Source organism: Apium graveolens, chromosome 6 (assembly GCF_009905375.1).
Source record: "Apium graveolens cultivar Ventura chromosome 6, ASM990537v1, whole genome shotgun sequence".
NCBI classification, from domain to species: Eukaryota; Viridiplantae; Streptophyta; class Magnoliopsida; order Apiales; family Apiaceae; genus Apium; species Apium graveolens.
In genome coordinates this window covers 273,828,554-273,852,942 of record NC_133652.1, presented here as the reverse complement: position 1 = coordinate 273,852,942, position 24,389 = coordinate 273,828,554, and the positions used below count along the sequence as shown (strand labels likewise).

At 34.9% G+C, this 24,389-nt stretch overlaps 5 protein-coding genes across 5 annotated transcripts; 3 read left to right on the top strand and 2 right to left on the bottom strand.

Annotated features, from left to right (window-relative positions):
• The first annotated feature begins 3,192 nt into the window (after positions 1-3,192).
• LOC141666061 (zinc finger BED domain-containing protein RICESLEEPER 2-like) lies at positions 3,193-3,846 on the top strand. Its single transcript, XM_074472044.1, has 2 exons — positions 3,193-3,574; positions 3,794-3,846. The coding sequence occupies exons 1-2, from the start codon at positions 3,193-3,195 to the stop codon at positions 3,844-3,846; spliced, it is 435 nt and encodes a 144-aa protein (XP_074328145.1).
• A 3,554-nt stretch (positions 3,847-7,400) lies between these two features.
• On the top strand, positions 7,401-8,842 carry LOC141666060 (uncharacterized). Its single transcript, XM_074472043.1, has 2 exons — positions 7,401-8,331; positions 8,772-8,842. The coding sequence occupies exons 1-2, from the start codon at positions 7,401-7,403 to the stop codon at positions 8,840-8,842; spliced, it is 1,002 nt and encodes a 333-aa protein (XP_074328144.1).
• Positions 8,843-9,033: 191 nt separating this feature from the next.
• LOC141666059 (pectinesterase-like) lies at positions 9,034-10,874 on the bottom strand. Its single transcript, XM_074472042.1, has 2 exons — positions 10,016-10,874; positions 9,034-9,719 (listed from the first exon to the last, which is right to left on the bottom strand). The coding sequence occupies exons 1-2, from the start codon at positions 10,872-10,874 to the stop codon at positions 9,034-9,036; spliced, it is 1,545 nt and encodes a 514-aa protein (XP_074328143.1).
• Positions 10,875-11,801: 927 nt separating this feature from the next.
• On the bottom strand, positions 11,802-12,338 carry LOC141666058 (rust resistance kinase Lr10-like). Its single transcript, XM_074472041.1, has one exon. The coding sequence runs from the start codon at positions 12,336-12,338 to the stop codon at positions 11,802-11,804; it is 537 nt and encodes a 178-aa protein (XP_074328142.1).
• A 1,827-nt stretch (positions 12,339-14,165) lies between these two features.
• On the top strand, positions 14,166-15,861 carry LOC141666057 (rust resistance kinase Lr10-like). Its single transcript, XM_074472040.1, has 3 exons — positions 14,166-14,346; positions 14,722-14,807; positions 15,287-15,861. The coding sequence occupies exons 1-3, from the start codon at positions 14,166-14,168 to the stop codon at positions 15,830-15,832; spliced, it is 813 nt and encodes a 270-aa protein (XP_074328141.1). The 3' UTR covers positions 15,833-15,861.
• Positions 15,862-24,389: the final 8,528 nt, after the last annotated feature.

The following is a 24,389-nucleotide window of genomic DNA, read 5'->3' as shown; positions in this document are numbered from 1 at the left end:
AAGTGTGAGATAAAAACCCTCATTTGGAGGAACAAAAGAGTCAATCATGTCACCATAAGCTTCTTTTACAGCTTTTGTGACAAAGGAAGCCCCTTGTCAAATTCAGTTTCTGCACGTGGTGTTGGAAATGATACCAATAGAGTCAGATAATCAGGGGTTTCAGATTATTTTCCAACTTTTATTGTATTTTCTCCAACAAGAAGCTTATGGATTCAACAGGTTTTTAAACAATACACTAAATGTGAATTTCTACAAGAATTTATTGACAAATACTAGAACAATGCCCAGAGGCAGACTCATAAATAGATGCGGCTACTGTTCCTAATAGTAGCGAGTCACCGCAAGTGGGCACTTTAATTAATACAGGAAATACAAGCAGCCTAGAGATTGTGATTTTTATTAGGAAAATAAATGCATCTGCAGCAATTAACTCTACATATTGATGTGCATTATAACAGAGTAAAGATACCCACAACCAGATAAGAAGCATTTCCTGTGTTACCTGAGTAAAAATATGACATAAGGAGAATCACGTTTATTGTACTGATCAATTAGAGCTCCTCGATCACCCCCTGATGTAGGGGTGTGCAAACAAAAACCGAAAAACCGAAACCGAGCCGAAAAAAATCGTAACCGAAGAAACCGTAAAAAAACCGTAACTGAACCGAACCGACACCTCGGTTCGGTTACGGTTTCGGTATCGACCCTAAAACCGCACCGAGAAACCGAATCGAAATTATATATATTTTAAAAATTTTAATATATTAATTTTATACATAATTTTATACGTGTAAACTTATAACATATATGATATAACCTAAATCCCTAATTCCTCACGCCTCTTTCTTTCCTAGTCTCAACTCTCAATCTCCAAAACCAATCTCAATCTCCAAATTTCTTATTAATCAAAACTTCATATTCACAATTCAAGAAAATCGACGATTACTCCGCCACTTATACTCTTATTCCGCCACTTGGTGCAAATCGACGCAGGCTAGGGTTTATATATGTGTTTGTGTGTGGGGTAAATGATATGTATATATGTTGTGTGTATATTCATTCTTTCGTTACCAAGCCCCCCAAAATCCCCTTGTCAATTGGAGCACACTCTGTAATCTGTATGTTGTGTGTGAAGTTATGCTTGATTCTGGAGATCCCTTTTACTCTGTTTTGGTATGTGTTGGGTTATTATATGGATTTATTAGTTTATAATTGTGTAACTTTTACTCTCTTTTGGAATGATGATGGGTACTTAATTAGGTTGAACCAATTCTTGTAGATTTATGTATTTCATATTCACATCTCTGCATTATGCGTTTATATTGTTGATGAGAATAAATTTGGCAATCCAAAGATTGAGAAAAAGAATGATTTTTGATTATTTCTCTGTTTTTGTATATCAGATCAGATGGATACAGGAGAAAAACAAACACTTAACACTCTTATTCGCGATGATGTTGCTACTGATAAGGACAGTACTGAACAAGTTAATTCGTCAGCCAAGCGACCCCAAACTACTGAACAAGCCACTCCTGAGGTAAACAATCCTGAAAATAATGGTAGAAAATCTTGGGTTTGGAATCATTTTACGTACGTGGAGAATATGACTGAAACTAATTGTCCGTATTGCAAGAAATTAATTAGGTGTCATGTTAAGAAAAATGGGACAAGTGCTTTGGGAAATCATTTAAAAAATACTTGTAGGACATCTCCCGTGTACAAGGGAAAACTTGGTAACAAGAAACAGAAGACCTTAGAGTGTTTTCCGACTTGTAAGTCTGAAGGTGGGAATGTCTTAGAGGTTCATGAGTTTAGTCAGGAGAGATGTCGAAAATCTTTAGCTAGAATGTGTATCAAAGATAATAGACCATTTAGCATTATTGAAGATGAAGGGTTTATTGAATATACATGGGACTTAAATCCGAGATTTAAACTCCCTACGCGGTGGACTGTGGCTAGAGACTGTTTAAAAATTTATGCAGAGGAAGCAAAAGTCATTAGAAATCTTTTGAAAGGTCAGCGTGTGTCTCTTACAACTGACACATGGACTTCTGTCCAAAATATTAACTACATGTGCCTCACAGCACATTGGGTTGATAACAATTGGAAATTAGTAAAGAAAATTTTGAACTTCTGTCAAATTTCAAATCACAAAGGGGAAACAATTGGAAAATTGGTTTATGCTTGCCTAGTAAAGTGGGGAATTGATAAGGTTTTTACTATTACAGTTGATAATGCTTCTTCTAACGATGGCGCTATAAGATATTTGAAAAAACAATTTAAAGGGCCTGATGCTATTTTAGATTGTGGGTACATGCATTTGAGATGTTACGCACATATAATCAATCTCGTTGTGAAAGATGGATTAGAAGATCAGCATAATTCGGTTGTAAGAATTCGCAAAGCAATCAGGTATGTTCGCTCGTCACCATCTCGTCTTCTGAAATTTGAAGAATGTGTGGAGAAAGAAAAGATTAAATGTGATAAAAAGGTATCACTAGATGTGGAGACCAGGTGGAACTCCACATATCTTATGTTGGAGACTGCAATTAAGTATGAAAAAGCATTTTATAGGTTGTTGGAAGATGATAATGCATTTGGGGATTATTTTTATGGCGGTGACGATGAAGATATTTCCACCAACACTAGGAAGAGAAATAAAAAGGATCCGGTAGTTGGCTCTCCAGGTTTGGATGATTGGGAAAATGCAAAATACTTTGTTGAATTTTTGAAAGTATTTTATAAGGTCACTATGAAAATTTCTGGTTCAAAATACCTGACTTCAAATTTATTTTTTAACGAGCTTGTGAAAATGCATGTTAATATTGGGAGAATGTGCTCTAGTATAGAACCTAGATGCTGTGACATGGCAAGACGCATGAATGAAAAGTATGATAAATACTGGGAGAATATTGATAATGTTAATTTCTTGCTTTATGTTGCTGTCCTCTTAGATCCTCGAAAAAAAATGCAGTATGTGGAGTTTTGTTTTGCTCAATTATATGCTGAGGATAGAGAGAAACAAATTTTGATGAAAGAAAAGGTTAAAACTACACTTGATGCACTTTACAGGGACTATGTGAGACTGCAGGAGAACATGTCTACCGATATGAGAACAAAAAAACAGCCTCAAGCTCATCTGGTACTACACCAATGGTAATAAACGATGATGAAGACGATGCAGACTTGGAGATGGACTTTCAAAAACACCTGGAAGCTGAAGAAACTAAAGAAAACAAATCAGAGATAGATATTTATCTATCTAATGGTGTTGAAAGAGGCGCAACTGATGACTTTGATGTTTTGCTTTGGTGGAAAACAAATTCCATAAAATTTCCGATTCTCTCTTTTATAGCAAAGTATGTCTTAGCAATGTCAATCATGACAGTTGGTTCTGAATCTGCATTCAGTACAGGTGGCAGAGTAATTGATCCATTCAGCAGTTCATTGACCCCGAAAACTGCTGAAGCTTTAATATGTGCCCAGGATTGGTTAAGGTCTAAACCAGCTGACATCGAGACTCCGCTTGGTGTTATTGAGGAGATTAGACAAAAGCTTGAAGAAGTTGAATTGGGTACGTATTTTATCTCTCTTTACAAATTATCCAGTTTTTGTTCCATCAACATGTTCTGCGTCCATTGGTTTTTATCTCATAATTGTTGCATGGTCGTCATAAAAAATTAAATCATGTTGCATATTAGCTCCTGCAATCATTATTAAAACAAAGAGTATGAATTATTAAGTTAAAAATTGTATAAAGAAAATTAAAGTTTATCTTTTTTTTATTTTGCAGATGAATTCTCAAAAGGTCCCAAGTATTTGCATCAAGTTATTATTGAAGAATGAAAGACAGTGAGGCAGATATATTTTGGTCATGACTTTTGGGAGCAATGAAAAAACTATTTAACTTTCAAGTCTATTTAGCTTTTTATCTTACTGTATTAGCTATTGATTTGTAAGGCTACCATTAAAACTTTGATGTTATTGGTTAATGTAATGTGTAAGATAGGGTAAAATGAAAGATATAAAATATTTTTTTTAGTATTCTAGTAAACTGTTAATTTTAAAAATAAAAACCGAAACCGACACATGGTTAACCGAACCGAAAAAACCATTTCAAACGGTTCGATTACGGTTAATGCATAGAAACCGAACCGAACCGATGTACACGGTTCGATAACGGTTTTCAGTAAAAACCGAACCGAACCGAACCGTGCACACCCCTACCCTGATGTATGTCCATCTAGGCGAAGGTACTTGTACTGTTTCTAGTACAAATAATCTTCCACAACAGCCCAGTCATTGTATAAAAGAGAAGAACCCTTAAACTTGTCACGTCGTCACCCAAACGCCATCACTTCTCTAAAAACCCTAATCAACTAAAAATTCATAATAAAATATATGTTAATCAAATAAAATATGTCTTTATGTTTAAATTAGAGTAGAGAAGTAAATATTTACCAATAATCCAAGCAAAAGAACTAAAACCCCAATTTGAAGCTCTCAAATCTTGCAATGTCATTTAAATTGAAAAATTAGTAACTACCTTTAAAATACATCAACAAACATGTGTGTATATTTACAAATCTTCAATTTCATCCATAAACATGTGTTTATATTCATCGAATCTTAAATTTCGTTTTTGATTCATCCTCGAGAAAGAAATGAGAGAGTCGATGCGAGAGAGTGTTTGTCTGAGTGACTTTTGTTTGTCCAATAATTCATTTAGAGGGGGAGAAATTGTTGCCTTATAATTCACCTAGTAAATTGTGTATTATTTTATATTGTTATATTTTATTTTTTAATTTTAATTAATAAAATATTATTTATTAAATAAAAAATAAATAAAGAAACTTTTGATTTATGTACAATTTATTTTTATAAATTATATTATATTAAATATTACATTTTTCATTCACTAATAAATTAAAATATAATTTTAATACTAATTATTGATAATATTTTCACTTAAATATTTTAAAATTTAAAAAAGTATCTAATGTAACACCAGGTGTTGGTGTTACATGTCGTGCAACACCGGCATTTCCCTGCAACACTAGATTTATAGCTGTTGTAACACTAATTGAGAGGTGTTACAATAGGACACGAATTTCTTTGCTAATGTAACCGCTTGTAACACCTGTATTACAGTAGCCCACTTATGGCGTAGTGCATTGATATGATAAAGGTAGGCGTGGATACGAATATGTCATACCCGATTTTGGAGAAGAAAGTAAATAGATTTGTATAAGGAATATAGTTCATATGATTTAATGAGATTTGGTATCGGATTATGTGAATATGTGATTACTTGCTATGTGTAAAGTATCGAGTTAATTGATGATACAAAGCGTATAAAGGTGTAACCTATTATATGTTATGTGTAATATATGTACATAAGATAAGTGTGCATCGCGATTAGGGTAGAAAGTGAGGCGCTCTGAGAAACGTCAGGAATTTGATAAGGTTTCTAATTAGGGTTCGTTTTGTATTGTAGATTTGGAGAGCGGATGCATTCAAACTAGGAAAGGAAAAAAGGTCTTACTTGGCAGTAGCTCGAACTCCGTAAAACGTGAAAGTTTTTTGAGGCGAGTAACTCCGCTTTCTATTATGAATTGATTATAGAGATATTGTTGATGTTATGCACGGACAGAGTAAAGAATTTTCATAATATTGTTATTAATCCTTGTGATAAACCGTGATATCAGTCCTTTGTTTCATTAACTTATACCATGTTGTCATATTTTGGTATCTTTGTGATATGTCAAGTCAATACACTTACTGAGGTCGAGGACTGAGGAGTATCGTTTGGTGGAATTAGACTTGCCCACGGGTCAGATTTAGATCAGATTTGACTAAATTCATATCCAATTAAATTTGTTGGATCGGATTTGTATCATATCGTTTTCGGATTTTTAATAACATAATCCAAGAATTAAATTTTCGATATGAAAAAAAATTAATTTAACACAATTCAATAATAAAATAAAACTAAGTACACAAAACTGTGTTATACCCATAAATGTTGTGAAATTAATTTTTTTTGGAAATATATGAAACTTTTTGAATTTAAAATAATTATGAAATATATAATAAGAATATAATAATTTTATTTGAAAAAATATGAAAATTAATTTTATATGTCAATTTCATAAATTAAAATAATAAATTTTGTGAATTACGAATAAAATGCTATGTATGAAAATAATTATCGACATACATAATTCACTCATAAGAATATGATGACATATGGCGTGCACAAAAAATAATAATATGATAGAGTACTAGTTCGTAAGAAAGTACAATAAAATAACTTTAAAAATAAGAATATTGATACATATAAAAGTAAATTATAATAATTTATTATAGTTGAATATAATTCATATATTTATAATCTATAAATATATAATTTAAGTAGTTCGGATCGGGTACCTTTATCGGATCGGATGAGTAAAATTCATATCCACTTCTTAATGGATAGGATCCTTAGCGGATCGGATTATTATCGGATCGATTTTATTTTTATACAATTTATAGACACCTGTTAAGACTCGGATCGGATCGATTGGGATCGGATTTTCGATCCATTAACAAGCCTAGGTGGAGTGGAGCATGTGATCAGATTTTTCATATTTTAATCAATATTTCTGAAAATTTGTATTTTGGATGAATAAAGAACTAATTAATTAACATAAATTTTGGATTGTCAAAATTCAAGACATTGTAGTGATATTAACGTTAAACTTGTCCCAAACGTCACTTTATTCACAGAACTTGAATATCTAATTACTTGCGTTGATAATAATATTACTCTTACAAATTTTAAAATAAAATTTACTATGTATAAACAATTTGACGACATCTTAGAGCATTCACATCTCATTCCCCATCTATTCCCAATCCCTATAATTTAGGAAATTTATGAAATTTAGTTCAAATATCATTTTACATTCTGTTCCCATTTTAGAGAAAATTTTAGGGACAAGGAGTCCCCATATTTGGGGACTTATTTTTCATTCCCCATTTTATATTTTATACAAGTTTATATTTTATACAAGTTTAAGGGTAGATTTGGAGTAGGAAATAATAAAATATTAAATAGTGGTTAAAGTTGTGAAAAGAGGTGGGAGAAATAATTAATAAATAAGAAATTAGAATTGGGGTCGAGGATTGGGATGTAGGAAATTTTTCGAAGGTAAACAGAATATGAAAATATTTTTAGGGACTTATTAGGGATAGGGATGGGGGTGGGGGTGGGGGTGGGGATGCCTCGGTTAGGTTTCCGAATCCAACCTAGGTAATAGTCCTACTAATAATCAGATTAGAAATTATTCTTCCTGTATAAATACATACAAATTTAGTCGGAGGGCTGAGGTATAGTTGATAGCTTAACCCTGACGATGAAACGCAGCAGTTCACGCGTTTCTTTCTCTTTATCACCCCTGTCTACACGCACAAAATTACAGAAGAGTTCAGTACGCAAAAAGGTTTCATTCAAGCATCTTGCAGAGGCGATTGAAAGAAATCCATGTGCAATCTGCTTAAATCGCATTGACCATGAAAAAGCAGCCGTAATTACACAGTGCATGCATGCTTATTGTGTCGACTGCATACATAAGTGGAGCAATATAAATCGAAAGTGCCCCCTCTGTAAATTAAAATTTGACTCATGGTCTACTTGTGATTTCAGTAAACACGGTGTTAAGGAACTCGTCAATCTAAAATCTGAAGATGTTAGACGAAGAACCTTTTCAGGATCTGACGTTAATATTCTAATACACAGATTGCCGCCTCTAGATGTAGTAATTAATGAATATAGCAACACTACTCCATATGATCCTGTTAATTTAACCTGGTCCTATGGTGTTAATTTAGCAAGATCATATGGTGTGAATTCTGTAAGGAGAAGAAACCAAGAGCAACCGCGTAGAGCTAGATGGTTTGGAGATGCAAGAACTGTGGCTCCTGAGATAATAAAAGAAAGGATTAAACGATGGCGTAAAAGCATATATGATGAGCAGTTGCAAGCAGTGCCTCTTGAGACCCCATTGGAAATAACGGATGATATAGAGGATTGGTTATTTCGGGAACTGCAAGCTGTTACCGGGATTCCAGATCCTACTTTGATTGTGTATATGATTATCCCCATCTACGAGAATTTTGAAGATAAAAAGCGGATGGGTATCCCGGTGGAAGAGGAGGAATATTTGGGACCTTTGAGGGGTTTTTTGTTTGAGCATGCAAGGTTGTTCTGGCATGAACTTACATGTTTTGCGCAAAGCGGCTACTCCATGATGGCATATGACATCACAGTTGTATATATACCAATGGGTACAACGTCGACGATTAATTAAGAGGTGCATCAGATACTATATTCTTTCAATCAAACTTCTTTAAGAGTATTTAGAGTATTTTGCACTATGTGTACCCGAATTTTCACTGTATATAATATTATAGTATACTCATAATTCCGTATCTAGCAAGATGCATGCTAGAGTTTAAATAAATTTGCAAAATGCATGCTTTCGTCAACTGATGTTAACTCCGTAAGGGCAGTTTTGGCGTTACGGAGTTAACTAGCTTATTGTATTTATATTTAGTAAGAGATTGAATTAGAACATAATTTAGACAACAAACAAAAAAATAGATATACTTTCAAACAACGGTTTGTGCACACTGTTTGATTCTATGTTGCATTCTTCCCTTTTGGTGTAAACCGTGTGGCAATGCAATTGTTTTTGTAAATATCAATTTGCTTTCTTAAATTACAGGGAAGATCAATGTATCTTATATGGTTGTCAGGCACTTGTTTTTTCTGGTTGTGATAGTTTTGGAACATTAAGAATGACAAATTTCATCATTAATTATAAAATATACATGTTAGATAAGATCCGTTATGTACGTGTTAGATAAGTTCCGTTTGGGGTCTTTCTCTAACAGTTTGTCTGAAAATAGCCTTTATGTATGACTAGCATCTCTGAATCAAAATTTGTATAGGAACAAAAAATCTGTTTTTTAGTATACTAGTCCTGTCTAAATACCGGAATCAAATGGCACACCGGTGTCTGGTAGCCAGGATTCACCATCGATGAAGTTTGCAACACTATATTGCTCAACATCAGATGAGTCTGTTATAATATGGTAACCGGGCCATTCAACTCTCCCGTCAGTTGCTGAGCCTGGTCCATTGTTGTCAAACTCTGCATAGAATACAGTTGAATCTCTACTCGAACTTGCTCCTGGCCATTCCAACCACCCCTCAGGATGTACAATGCTGTCAAGAAAGCTCTGCATCACGATAACAGTTGAATAATCTCTCCAAGGACGTCCTAAGTATGCTACACCCGCCCCTGATGAAAGATCGGGTCCAGCAACAATTGAGCAGTTCTGAATCACAGTCCCTGAGGCATGCTCTGGGTCAGTCCGAGCTTGAGCTGTGACTACTAGTCCTCCATGTGGCTTACTTGCAAATATGGTGCTCTTTTGAAAAACGGCAGCAGCATTTCCAAATATGTAGTCCACAGTTCCGTATATTTTACATTCTCTGTAAAATTGTCGATTCATGGCTGCCAAGAGAGTATCTTGGAAACCTCTGAAACCACAAAGGTAAAAAGCGGACCGATCAGCTTGTGAATACAAGGCTACAGCTTGTCCAGCATTAACACCGGCAGTGTTCTCAAATGTAATGTCTTTCGCTATAAATCCATCCCCGTAGACCTCTGGTTTTTACAGATAGAATTATTTAGAGCAAATTGGAATATTTTGATACTACATAAATGTGTGCGGTGTGTATAAAAATTCAATTTTTATTTAGAAACAGAAATTTTAAAAATAACAGCAGAGAGCTATGTTTTATACCCACCTTAAAATTGCGTAAAAACTCAAAACAAAAGGGACGAAGGGATTAATTCTAAAAATTAGTCAAAATTTGGTCAATTTGACTAAAAAAAATCGAACAAAACAGTTTAAATGGGATGAAAAGAATAGTATTATTAAGAGAGGCAGAATATCTTACGAAAAGTTGCAGTATCTTTCAGGGTACGTTTGTCACCAATTCTTTGGTTCCCAGTAAGAATGGTGTTATCTATATCATCACCAACTAGCACAATATTCTTCATATCAGCCGTAACAACAGGATATTCTGCGTAAGTCCCCTGCTTCACTTGGATGACATATCTTTGACTGACATCTTTTCGATTTTTTGATGCTTCTAGAGCTTCTGTAATTGTTTTGTATTGTCCAGAGCCATCTTGAGCCACCACACAGTCTGCTTTCTCGAAAAGACTATTGTTTTCTGGAAAGGATTTACGAACCCCCTTCTGCATATGTTCTTTTTCTTGATTAAAGAACACCATATTCAATGATAAACAGTTTTTTATCAGCTGTGTGACATTGTTGGAGATTACAAGTGGATATATGTTGGTGGTCACATTTACATCAGAAAAGCCGTCTTGACATGTAAGGATGCTTGTTGATGCAGCAGTGAGCCATATTTGGATGTCAGCAGCTGTCCTGTTTGCGGTTACATCAAGAGTATCTCGCAGTGAGTTGATTGTGAAATTATAAAAGAGTAAACAATCAGACCACGCAGCTCTTTCACCAACATTAATAACTCTTGGCTCGAGTGATTTTATATATCTTAATTCAGATATGACCGCGTTCAAGGCTGTTTGTTCTGCCATATTCAAGAACTGCTGTCTTGAAATGTTTGTAGCACTGGCCAGTTCCGGAATGTGGCTCATGTGATAGTTGCATGGGTTAGGATTTGGTGTTTGGTTGCACCACCAGTTTAAGTCACCACTGCTGTTGAGGCTTGAATGGGCATGAGGAAATACAATGAAAATTGTCACCAAGAATGTCAAGAAAATGACCATCTGTATCTTCATTTTTGAATAAGTATGTCTATATCTATCAAAACACTAGAATTGTGTTTTCTATGCTTTATGGATGATCCTACTCATATTTATACATCATCATTGACTTCCCCAGTTAGCAAGCATAATATTATTATTTTCAAGTAATATCAAATAATAAATTTAGTAAAAATACAGAGTGGATATATTATGAGATCAGTGCTATGAAACAATGCAAAGACAATAAAAACAATGCAACACAAGTACAAGCAGTGCAAGCCGGCCTACAATGTAATTGTCTTTTTATGTAACAACGAAGTGAACAAAGTCTTTCAAAGATTGAGCGGCCTCGGCTTAACTTTTTTTTTTCTTTTTTCTTTTTGCTAAAAAACATCAGCTACTTTGTAAACGTATTGCATACAAGAGTGAGACTCGAAGTGAATTTTACATGCTATATATGTCCATTGTCCTGCCAGTTTTCATCGATGCCAAATAAAACATGACGTGTTTTTTTTATGGGACTCGTGTGTATACATGGAGGTTCAGATTATTTATGAGATGCAGACATTCTCAATCAGGCTTTGAATCAAATTTGTAGAACCCCAAAAAATGAATTAGATAAAATCGTTTGGAAATTGGCAGATGCTGGTAATGATATAAACAAAGCTACAAGGGGAACTCAGTACAAAAAATGGAGCAACTTTGCTTCTTAGGCCAAGAATTCACTTCATTTGCAATCTATTCATACTGCAACGACTCTGAATTAAAAATCACAAATAAACAGACAGATGCTGTTCTAATACATTATTGAATTCAAGATCGACATGCTCTTAATGGCAGTTTTAGTTGTAGTATATATATAAAAAGATACTGTATCGAGTAATTTACAAAAATGACTTCATAAAACATTCATTCCTCAGCTTGAAGTATACTGAAGGAAATATCAGTTCAGTTGTTTGTCTCTGCTGTATCTTGTGGGTAAAGAAAAGGCTTAGGTGGCATTACCAATTCTTCAATATCTCCTTCTAGCATTTCAATAACTTTGTTCATTGAAGGACGCTCACTTGGCTTCATTTGTATACACCATAACGCCACTAGTATCATCTTCTTCACCATCTTCCTTTCTTCCTCAGTAACGTCTTCCATCTCAAGCTCTTTTCCTTCATTGAATTGGTCGTGTACCCATGATGGAAAATAAATTTGACTAATATGATCCACAAAAGGATTCAAGTTTTTCCTTCTTCCAGCCATTTCCATCAGCAACATTCCAAAACTATAAACATCTGCTTTGTATGAAATTCCACCAATATTTTTGTAGAATATCTCCGGAGCCATGTAGCCCATTGTTCCTCTTGCTGCAGTGAGCGTTACAATGCTATCATCGGTGGCATATAATTTTGCAAGTCCGAAATCAGAAATGATTGGATTGAAATTCTTATCAAGAAGTATATTGTGAGGCTTGATGTCAAAATGCAAAATTTGCATGTCACAACCTCGATGTAAATAGTCAATTCCACCTGCTACCTTACAGGAAATTTCATATATCTTTTCCCAACTCAAGGAAACAATTTCTTCTTCTGCTTCTTCTTTATGGAAAATGTATTTCTCTAAGGATCCATTCGGTTGAACTCATAAATTAGAGCACGTTTTGGGCCTTCAAAACAAAAACCAATCAGTTGTACCACATTAACATGATGCATCCTTCCACTTGTAGCAACTTCATTAATGAATTCTTGCCCAGTAGCCTTAGACTTCCCCAACATCTTAACTGCTACGAAAAGACCACTACGAAGCTTTCCTTTATAGACAGTGCCAAAACCTCCTTCACCCACTTATCTCTGAAATTATTGGTAATCCTCTTAACATCGGAGTAAGCATACCTTATAGGCATTAAGTCGTTTTTAGCTTGAAGAAAATCCTCAATGGTGTCATACATTGATAAATGCCTTTTCCGAGCTCTATAAGCCAACAAAGCTAACAAGAATGGTATCCCTATGGAAAATCTTGCAGCAAAGAATATTCCTGCAGTTTTCCAAATTTTTTTCAAAGAAAGAAAACAGATGAGCCAGATATAAGTTAGCAACAAGAACAACTTTGAGTTTGTATTGCCTTAAAACTTTCGTAGATCACTGTCTTAGATAGATACATTTGTAAATTTGTTGCCAGATAGTTTCTTAGACAATTCAAAATTTCAATTTTCTTAGTTCTAGCATAGATCCGATGCAAATCTCTTTGTCGTTTTCCACAAAACCTCCCCACAGACCTTATTATCTTTCAAGTTTTTGTATATATATTAATTATAAAGTGCTTTTGGTCCCTCATAAATTAATAAATTTTGATGCTTCCGCCAAATATATCTATAAATCTAATATATTTTTTGGCTTTTCTGCACATAAATTCTGCTCAAAATTTATGCTCACCCCATTATTTTTCCGGGTTCCGTCCTTAAGTAACTGAAATCATCTGTGATCAGTGGTTCCTAATTTGAATATTGTAGGCAGATACCACCAGATGGTGTTTGATTTAGTTCATTCTGAAAAAGTAAGTACTCATATCCCAGAAATAGACACTTCTTCTGGGAGATGAATACTTAACTTTTACAGAATGAGCTGAACGAAACACACCCTACGTGTAATTCCTACAACTTTGATTTAGACAAGGAAGATCAGCAAAAAGAAAAAAAGAAGAAGGTATCTTACCAATAATTTTGCGGGTATTGACATCTGTTAGGCAACAGAGATACAAAGTCAGCGCAAGTACTGATGTTCTATATAGAGTGAAAAATAAATCAAAAACTGCAATACTTACCTTTCAGTATCCGTCTTATTTCATTTATGTGTTGCGCATGCCTACATTGTTTATGAGCCTCAGTTAGTAAATATTTGCTTTTGTAATTTATTCTACAAAGCTTAAGTAAGTAGTGGAATATCAGAAAAAAGCTTCGTTCTACTACAACCTAAGGGTTAAGGAAAGATTTTTCAGGAAAGGAGATTTGGTCCTTAGAAAAGTGGAAGCCTCTAGAGTAGGGCAGAAAGGAAAGCTCGCCCCAAATTGGGAAGGGCCATATAAGGTTAGGAGCATTTAAGGGAGAGGAACTTATAAACTGGAGACCATGGAAGGAGAAGAAGTTCCTCGAACTTGGCATGCTCAAAACCTGAAAGTTTACTACCCTATAGCCTATGCATGCTATAGTGGTAAAAAGGTTGAAAAGCACCTTGAAGCTTTGCTTGCGTAGGATTTTATATTCTAATTCCAGTAGGATTTAACAGCCGTGCACGCTCCACAGTAACCTCATGCGCATGCGAAGATGGCATGAGATTAGCACATATAAAAGCGTTCCATGCACGGGAAAACCTGTTCATGCCTGATGCCGGGAACGTAGAATACTCGGCTACGTGCTGTGCCCCTCTTGATCTTTCAGTGAGTGTCGGGCCGGCACAGAGTAGCAACAATGAGATCCATATCAAAGTCCCCTGGAGTCTTATCATTCCAGGTATCCTGCGCGGGCTGCTCAATCACAGTCCTGATATCCTCCGCACTATACTCCACCGTCCTCCCTCGCACCACAGTGAAGCCATTCTTCTCGGCCTTGGCATTCGCATAGAACTCGCGAACCACACTCATAGGCGCAGCAGTGGGAACCTCACAAAAAGGAACCTAGCCCATCTTAAGAATTATCTCCAAAAGCTTACCATCGTTCCCTGATGGAAGAAAACCTCGCTCCTAGAGGTAGGTTCATTACAACTCCAATTGGATCCTATACAACATCAATAATGTTATAAACTTTTGCAATCATAATATTCCTAACCTACTTTTATATTATGAACTGACCAATGTTATTAATCTATGCTGCTCTAATATTTTGCAGATCATGGTTCAATTGAACCCATCGCAGGTATCATTCCAGGTGCAATTCTTACTGTGCTTATAATCGTAGTTTTACTCTACTATATGGTCAGGTCATATAAACAGAAGAAATATGATGAATTGAAAATTGAAACGTTTCTGACGGATTACAAAGCTATGAAACCGACACGATACTCCTATGCCGAGATAAAAAAAATCACTTGTCACTTCAGTGATAAATTAGGACAAGGAGGTTATGGATCAGTCTACAAAGGTAAAATCACCAAGGATATCATTGTTGCAGTTTAGGTCCTTAATATCAAACCAAAATCTAGCGGGGAAGAGTTTATCAATGAAGTGGGCACTCTAGGGAGCATCTATCACGTAAATGTCGTTCGCTTGGTAGGGTACTGTGCTGATGGCTGCAATCGAGCTCTTATTTATGAGTTCCAACCGAATAATTCCCTAGAGAAGTTCACATACTCCGGTAAAGATCACCAGAGCAATTTCATTGGTTGGGAAAGGATGCAAGAAATCGCTCTAGGCGTAGCTAAAGGGATTGAATATCTTCACCAAGATGTGCTTAGCAAATCCTCCATTTTGATATAAAACCTCATAATATCTTGCTGGATCAAGATTTCAATCCCAAAATTTCTGATTTTGGTTTGGCCAAGTTGTGTTCCAAGGACCAGAGCATCGTGTCTATGACTATGGCTAGGGGAACAATTGGATATATTGCACCAGAAGTATTTTCTAGGAATTTCGGGAAGGTGTCATCCAAATCAGATGTTTATAGCTTTGGAATGTTACTGCTTGAAATAGTGGGAGCAAATAACAACACAGTGGAAAACACTAGCGAAACGTACTTTCCAGAATGGATTTTTCATCGCTTGGAGGAAGGTGGAGAAGTAGCAATCGATATAGAGAAAGTAGAAGATCTAAACATAGCAAAAAAGCTGACAATTGTGGGACTATGGTGCATAGGGTGGCATCCAGTGGACAGACCATCAATGAAGCATGTCATCCATATGTTGGAAAGACAAGAAAGTCCTGCAGTGCCACCTAATCCTTTCATTTCAGCAAATGTAAGGTCATTTGCCAATGATCTAGAAGTCATTTCTGAATCAGAGTGACGAAATTTATGTACCTATTGCAGCTTGTAATGAACGATGTCTTTGAAAGTTTAAATAATGTTATTGCTTTCGAATATTAAATCATAATGATGCATCAAGTCTGTTCTAATGATCATTATGAGCTAGGTTACTCAGATTACTAAGGGTACAGTACAGGGAAGGAAAAAATTATTTTACTAAAGATAGTTGTATTTCTGCTTCCAAATCATGTATCGGTGATAAAAAATAATGTATAATGTGATCAAACCTTTAATTGTATAATTCATAATCAAACTGAACCAGTCGATGATCCCTTTACTCAGATATAACTACGCAGTAATGTAGATGATTTAGTTACTCTCCGTGACCCTCAACAACTTTGTTCACAAAAGTATGCAAGATTAGTAGAAATTGCTTAAACAAGCATTAGGTAGAAGAAAAAAAATATGGCCTGCAGTCATAATCCAAGTTACAATTTTCAAATTATATAATATTTATTCTCAACTTGTTTACAGAAGAAGCTGCTGTCAAAGCCTAATATTTATATCCAGGAGACTTTCGGACAACTGATTGTGGATACAGAAAGGTTAATGCATCTCAAAACCAAGAAAGTGTCAAATGCAAACTTAGCTAACAAGGTAGGACCAAGTTTGTAAAAACAAAGGGAAATATCGGGAGGAAACTCAAGGAATTGGTCAGATATTATTAGAAACTAAGTTTACCATGCATTTGTTTAATAATAATTGAAATTGGTGGAGACAGTATAAGATGGTTAAACATTGCCCTATGTCACTAGGTTTTGCCTATATTTAATTGTCCATGAACAGTGTTTTACCTGCAGAAAATATGGAGCCATCATGGTTGAAGAGTTCCACTCGACCTCTGCTGCCTCTCTATACCAAGAGTTCCAATTCGACCTCCTGGCCCTATACCTAAACTGGGATACTTCTTCTGGTTCTAGCTTCTAAATACACTTAAAATGAGTTAAATCTCGATAAAGTAATGTTCTACTCCTATCAAATAATAAGCTCTGTTTGGAATTACTGTTAAAAATTGTTGCGGAAAAAGTGTTGTAAAAATCAGATGACTGTTTGCTAATTTTTTTGATACGTATATGTTTTGATGTAAAAAATTAAAAATAATGATGTTTTTGATAAAGTTTAATGGTGAAATCAGCGTCTGCTTCCCGCAACACTGAAAAACAGTTTTTTCCAAAAGTATAGGGGACTTGCTTTCTCTAACATCAACTTTTAAGCCAAAAACAATTTTCCGAAAAGCAGTTTTTAAATTTTACCAAACAGTTTTTTGACAGATTTTCAGCGAAAAGCTGCTGTTGCTGTCTGCAACAGCAATACCAAACATACCTATAATCTGGCCGGTCACAGCTGGGCCAATGTTATCGCTAAGAATATAAGATAAATAAAAAAATTACAAAATCATTTGGGGCCTAATTATTATATAAAATAATAATTGAATATATATATATATATATATATTACATGAGTAACAAAATTCAATTTTATTTAAAATATGAAACTATAATAGTTTGTTTATTCTTTACACCAAAACCAAAAATTATCTCATTCTAGACTTTATGTAAAACCTAAATAACTTTTGTTATGTTTTGTTCGTGTTATAACAAGTAATTGTTCAAAATGTTGATTATTTGAAATATTTTCTTTGATGACACGCTTAGGATGATATAGTTTTTTCCCCGTTGAAGATCAATCCCTTAATGAGTCCCCTAATGAGTGTTCATCACCTACTCAGTAATTTCTTCATCTAGGTAGAGCTGCAAACGAATAGTGCCTTCTCTTTTGAGCCAAACCGAGTCGAGCCTAATTTTTTGTAAGACGAACCGAGTCGAGTTTAGTAACCGAAAGAAAAGTGATGTTCAAACTTGAATCGTTTATAAACGAGTTGAACCCGAGCCGAACACAAGTTCGTTCACGAACAACTCATCTGAGCCGAACTTGATCCGAGTCGAGTTATCCACTAATAGTTTACATATATCTTTTAATCGAATAACCTTAAATAATAATTAATAACTTTAAAAGTTGTATTGAGATCAAGTACTACTCTTATCTTACAATTATATACCTATACTCGTACTCTCCACTTGTTTCTTAATCTATATCATTCTATTTTTCAAGACGACTTTTAAAAATATATCCAATTTTATTTTTAATTATTTAGATAATTGTAACTTTATAAATCGTACATTAATTTTAAAAATGACGATGTCAAAAATTTATTATGCTTTGCTCTTTTACTTGAATTTGGTTTATGTAAATTACAATTTGTTTAATGATGTTTATGAATTATGAAAAATTGGAGATGAATGTATCAGGAAAATAATTTGATAGATTACTTACGATAAAACTTAGTGTTAAATTTAGAAAAATAAACAAAAATTCTAAAATTATTAAATTATTAATAAATGATGAAAAATGTACTAATAAAAATATTTAAGTGATCAATAATAATTTATTATTTGTAATATATATAAATTTTATACGAGTCGAGCCGAGTTACCGAGTTCGAGCCGAATTCGAACCGAACCCGAACTAAACGAGCTGAGTCGGAGCTGAACACATAAAAAATTCGACTAGACTCGTTAATTTCTCCGAGCACATTTTCATGTTCGAACCCGGCTCATTTAAAAAAACGAACTGAGCTGAGTTCACTTAAAGAAGCTGATCCCGAGTTTTGTTCACGAACAGCTCTGTTCATTTGCAGCCCTACGTCTAGATGATTTCATAACCGCATCTTTCTCTTTCTCTTGTGAATAATTGAAGAGATACTCAACATACATGAAATTCCAATATCGAAAATTAAAGGTAACTTTATTTAATCCTTCGATAGTTTCATTTATTTCACCAAGGTATTGTTCTATCATTTTCTTCTGAACAAATCTATCAATGCCAAAAACTATTTATGAAATAGTTTTCACATCTAACAATCACAAAAAAAAACTAAAAAATATATATATTATTTTTGATAATTTCTCTTTAGTAAATACTCCCCCATTTTATCCATTTTTACTTCTTGACAAGTATATTTAGGAATGGAATTAAATGATTGTCAATGTTAAATTTTATATTAAATTATAGTTTAAATTCTAAATTTTTTTGATTAAAATTAATAACTTTTATTAATTTAGTATTAAACACTTTTTACTTCTAAATATTCTAAAGATGCCTGTCAAAATGTTAAGAAAGCATTATCTCGGACGGGAGGGAAGAACATGGAAAATAATAAAGCTTTCAAAATTCGGTCACGTACTAGTAGAAATTCTTAACTTGAATCAGATATTTTGGGCACAAAATCAACAGAATTTCAGTAATTCTTAACTTTAACCAATGAAATGTAGCTGAATTAGTTGGGCTTAACTTATCCAATAGTATGTTTGGCTCATAGTCTGCCAAACACATCTAACACATGTGATTTATTTCCATCTTTCATTCATAGTACTAAAAAAAGCTCAAATAAGATGCAAAAAAAAAAACCATACTTAAATTCCCATATATTATAAAAGATCTTAAATTTGTATCAGATGAACAATACTGGCAAACCACGACACCTTGTAAAATTAAAGATTTCCGATGCCCTTATATGTAATATATTAAATATATTTTTCTTAATACTAAATTTTAACGGCAAGAAGCACCTCCACTGCAACCAAACTTCACCTTAACAGCCTCCTCTTTCTTGACGCCAGTAATATTTGCACCAGTCTCTTTTTTCTCAACCTTGACAGGACTCATCACGTCGCAATCTTCAACTTTCTTCATTGCAGATTCAGGCTTCACAACTTCCAGTTTCGGCGTCTTCGTAGTCACCACCGGCTCTTTCTTTGGAGTAGTGCAGTAGCTCCTCCCTGAACAACAGCTCTTCCTTTCCATTTTTACAATGTTTTTAATTCTTAACAATGTACTGCGTATGTTTGGGGTGAATGTAGTGAATAGAGGTATTTATACTTGCATAGTTTGGCTTTTAGAATCCTTTCGGTGTATGAGTTTGTGTAGATATGTTAAATGTAAATGTATAATGTGTAAATTAAAGGTTGCCCTTTGAGTGTTCATGTACCTGAAGAATTGATGATTTACATAAGATTTGTTGTTCATTGCATGTGTGCGTACACTAGATTCTACCACACGTTACATTAACGAAAGAAAGTAGAAACCAGCGGTTCGGAACAAATTTGTAGTTCTATTAGATTAGATTAATCTATTAGATTAGATATCCATCATATTCTAACTCTAATACTCGAATATCCTAATCCATGTCAACATTTGGCACTTCTGGGCTCCAATTGTTGTCACCCGTTTGAGCTATACAAGAGCGATTACATGATATTATAAGCCAATTAAATTATGTTAAATTAATAATATTTAGGGGTCATTTTTTAAATTTGAACAATAATTTTTCAATAATTAAAAATCTGAACGAATGATTAATCTGAATGCTGAACAAGTAAGGTCGTTTGTTAAAGTTAATATAAAAAATTCTGAATGGTAAAATTAATAAATTTTAAATTTAAATTAATTTAGCTCATAGTTTATTATACTCTATAGTATTGTTTCCATTTAGTTTACTAATTTATTATCATAAATTAATTTAAGTAATTCATAATAATACTATAAATTTCACAATTCTTTTATTAAAAATAAAGAATTTGATTAAATTATACTACTAATCATGTGCTCAAGATGAAATATGCCTGACAAAAAATTAGGTGAAATATTAAATTAATAATATAAATACACAAAGTTACTTACAAAATTGTCAAATTTTTTCAAAATGTCATTTTAATGTTACTTAACATAATTAAATTGTAATTTTTAATAATGTGAGAGAGAAGATATGATTTTTTAATAAAATGTCAGATGTGATTGTTAAATAAAATGTGTCTCTCAAACGGTTTCTGAACATCAGAACAAAGCCTTGAAGTTGGCAGTGTCCCGAGAAGAAGTGAAACGAGCCTTGTTTCAAATGCACCCTGATAAAGCACCCGGGCCAGATGGTATGACTCCGGCGTTTTTTCAAAAGCACTGGCACATTGTTGGGGAAGACATCTATAAGTTAGTCAAGAACATCTTTGAGACAGGGGAGATTCCGCATGGCTTAAATGACACCACTATCATCCTAATTCCGAAAAAGACAAACCCCACAATGCTAGGAGAGCTCAGACCAATAGCTCTGTGCAATGTCCTGATGAAAATCGTTACTAAGGTAATGGCTAACAGAATGAAAGAGTTACTCAACAAAGTGGTGTCCGATACACAAAGTGCTTTTATTTCGGATCGGCTCATCTCCGATAATATCATGATTGTGTATGAGATTATGCACTATTTGAAGGGCAAGAGAACGAGAAAGGATGGATATATGGCATTAAAACTCGATATGAGTAAGGCTTACGATCGTATCGAATGGGAATTTTTGAGATTAATTCTGCTGAAAATGGGCTTCTCTCAATGGTGGGTTCATTTAGTTCTTCAATGTGTAACCACAGTGATGTATACGATCAATCACGGAGAACATGAGATGGGGCCAATTAAGCCTACCAGAGGGCTTCGGCAAGGAGATCCCTTGTCCCCCTACTTGTTCATCATATGTGCTGAGGGATTTTCCTCTCTGTTGAGAAAGTATGAATGCAACAAATGGATTCACGGGATGAAAATATGCAGGAAAGCTCCAGTAATCAACCATATGCTTTTTGCAGATGATTCTTATTTGTTTTGCAAAACAGATACAGTGGAGGCCACAAGGGTAAGGGAACTGTTGGAAACTTATGAAAAAGCTTCAGGACAGCAAGTAAACAAAGGAAAATCTTCAATATTTTATAGCTCCAATGTTCTGCAGTACAATAAAGATCCTATCTGTGATTCTTTGCGGATGAATAAGGCTAATGAGCACACCACCTATCTAGGTCTGCCAAACATCATTGGCAGAAATAAATCTGCCATTCTCGGATACTTGAAGGACAGAGTAAACACGAGGGTCCGTAGTTGGGATGGGAGTTTTATTTCAAGAGCTGGTAAGGAGATTTTGGTAAAACAGGTAGCTCAAGCTCTTCCAGTTTATGCAATGAACGTTTTCTTATTACCCCTAGAGATCACAAATAGTATTGAAAAGTGTCTAACGAAGTACTGGTGGGGCTCAGGACAAGCAAACAGCTCAAAGTTAGTGTAGATGAGTTGGGATCGCTTATCTAAACACAAGGATGCTGGTGGTATGAGTTTTAGAAACTTTCGAGATTTTAACATTTCTATGCTGGGTAAACAATTGTGGAGATTGGATACGAATACCACAAGCTTAGCTTCACGACTATATAAAGCCAGATACTTCGACAAAACTGATGTGCTTCAAGCAACTCTAGGGCACAATCCTAGTTTTATCTGGCGTAGTTTAATGGAGGCCCAACAATTACTTAAAGATGGGGTTCGATGGAGAGTGGGTAACGGGAGAAGTATTCAGATTCTAAATCAGCCATGGTTATTAACTACGGATCACCCCTACGTCACGTCAGAATCTGCAGCTTTATAGGGTCATACTGTGGATTCTCTTTTGTGTATGGATATAATGGAGTGGGATGTGGATGTAGTTCAGGATGTTTTCAACGAAAGGGATCAAGAGGGCATCCTAATGATTCCTTTATCTACTCCAGATCAAGTTGACAAGTTATTCTGGCGCTTTGAGGAATCGGGAATTTATTCGGTGAAGTCCACGTACAGAAAGTTGCAAGATCAGAAGGGCTCTGGGAGGGTGAAAGACAACGATAAAATCTGGAAAACTATATGGAGCATAAAAGCCCCGCCAAAAGCTCTTAATCTGGTTTGGCGAGCTTTAACGGGTACGTTGCCAACGCTATCTCAACTTCAAGCTAAAAAGGTCCAGGTTCAAGCAATATGTCCAACATACCAGGCTGAGGAGGAATCCATTTTTCATAGCCTGGTACAATGTCAGTATGCTCAGCAATGTTGGTCGATTTTACTGCCAGGAACCCAGTTTGCAGAAACTCGTGATTTTAACTTATGGCTGGTAACTCTTTTTGACATGGTGGACAAAAGTAAGCATGCTGATATAGTTTCTCTCTGCTGGTCTCTTTGGAGAGCTCGGAATGATCTTGTTTGGAGTCAAAAGCACACTAGGACTTATAGAACAGTTGTAGCAGCAAGACAGTATCTTGCACAATGGAGTACATCCCAAAGCAGACATTTTGTAACTCCTCTTCAGCCTCAGGTAGAAGGAGATGGAGCTATTCTTTGGGTCAAGCCCCAACCGAACGCAGTCAAGATATCAGTTGATGCAACGGTTTTTGAAGATCATAGTGGTGTTGGCTTTGGTTTAGTGGCCAGGAATTCAGCAGGTGAGTTATGCGAGGCTAAAGCTTTGTTCCAACCGGGTCTGACCTCCCCAATAGAAGCAGAAGCTGTAATAACCCCAATTTTTGGGAAATTTTGAAACCCTTATGAATAGTGTTTTTGCTGAATGAGAAAACATTTCATGCCACACTATATAGGGGTTCTGATATGGATATTCTGAGATTTTATTAGTACTTTTTATGGGATATAAGTGTATGTAAAGATCGTCAGAATCCAAATCCGAACACTTTGATTTTTCCCGGAAATCCAATAGATACGGAAAGAATTGAGTATAAGGTAACAGGATAAAAGGATTTAAATTAAAGGATTATAATAGAGGATCATAAAAAGGAATATAAGGTATTGAGAAAGGTTAAGGGAACCTAAGTAATAAGATCCCGGGTATGATCCTTCAAACGATAAACGAGAATGAAAGTTAAGCGAACCGTATAACAGATCAGCGGTCATTAGGCAAACGATTAGGAAGTTAATCAAAGGGATTAGTGGGAATGATGTCATCCAACCAATAGAAAGAGGACAAGGAAGGGAGGATGACATCATGAGGATGACACAAGCATGACATGGGAAGGAAGGAGGTGTGGTGGCTTTGTAACCACACAAATTCAAGGGCAAGAAGGTAATTGACTAAAGGAAACATAAAAATCAAACCAACCAAGCCAATCAAATCATTTTTCATCAAAATCAAAAAGAAACCAAGGCATTGTTCTTCATGCTCTCGGCCAAAACAGAACCAGCACACTAAAACTGCTGTATCTCCTTCATTTCTCACTCAAATATTGTGTTCTATAGCTCATTGGAAAGGTATTGAGATGGCCTACAACTCTTGTTCACAAGTCTCGTCCAAATAATCATGGTAAGACCCTCATTTTTACAGTTCTTTAAATCGGACTTTTAGAAACTTCAAAGCCTAACTTTGTGTTCTTGATTTCTTTGGAAAGATCAAGCTTGTAGGAGGCTCCCTAAGGCTTCCTAGCAACTTAACACCTCCCAAGGAAGGTATAAACTTCAAACCCTAGCATTTACTTTATTTGTTAGTAAGTTTAATGGTTGTGTTGTGAAATGAGAAGTATGGATTGTGATTATTAGTAGTTTGGTTTGATTTGGAAGTGTTTTGGTAATTGAAGCTTGATTATAGTTCATAGGTCTTGATTGTGGTTGTTTGAGTTGAAAACCTTGGAGATTATGGACTG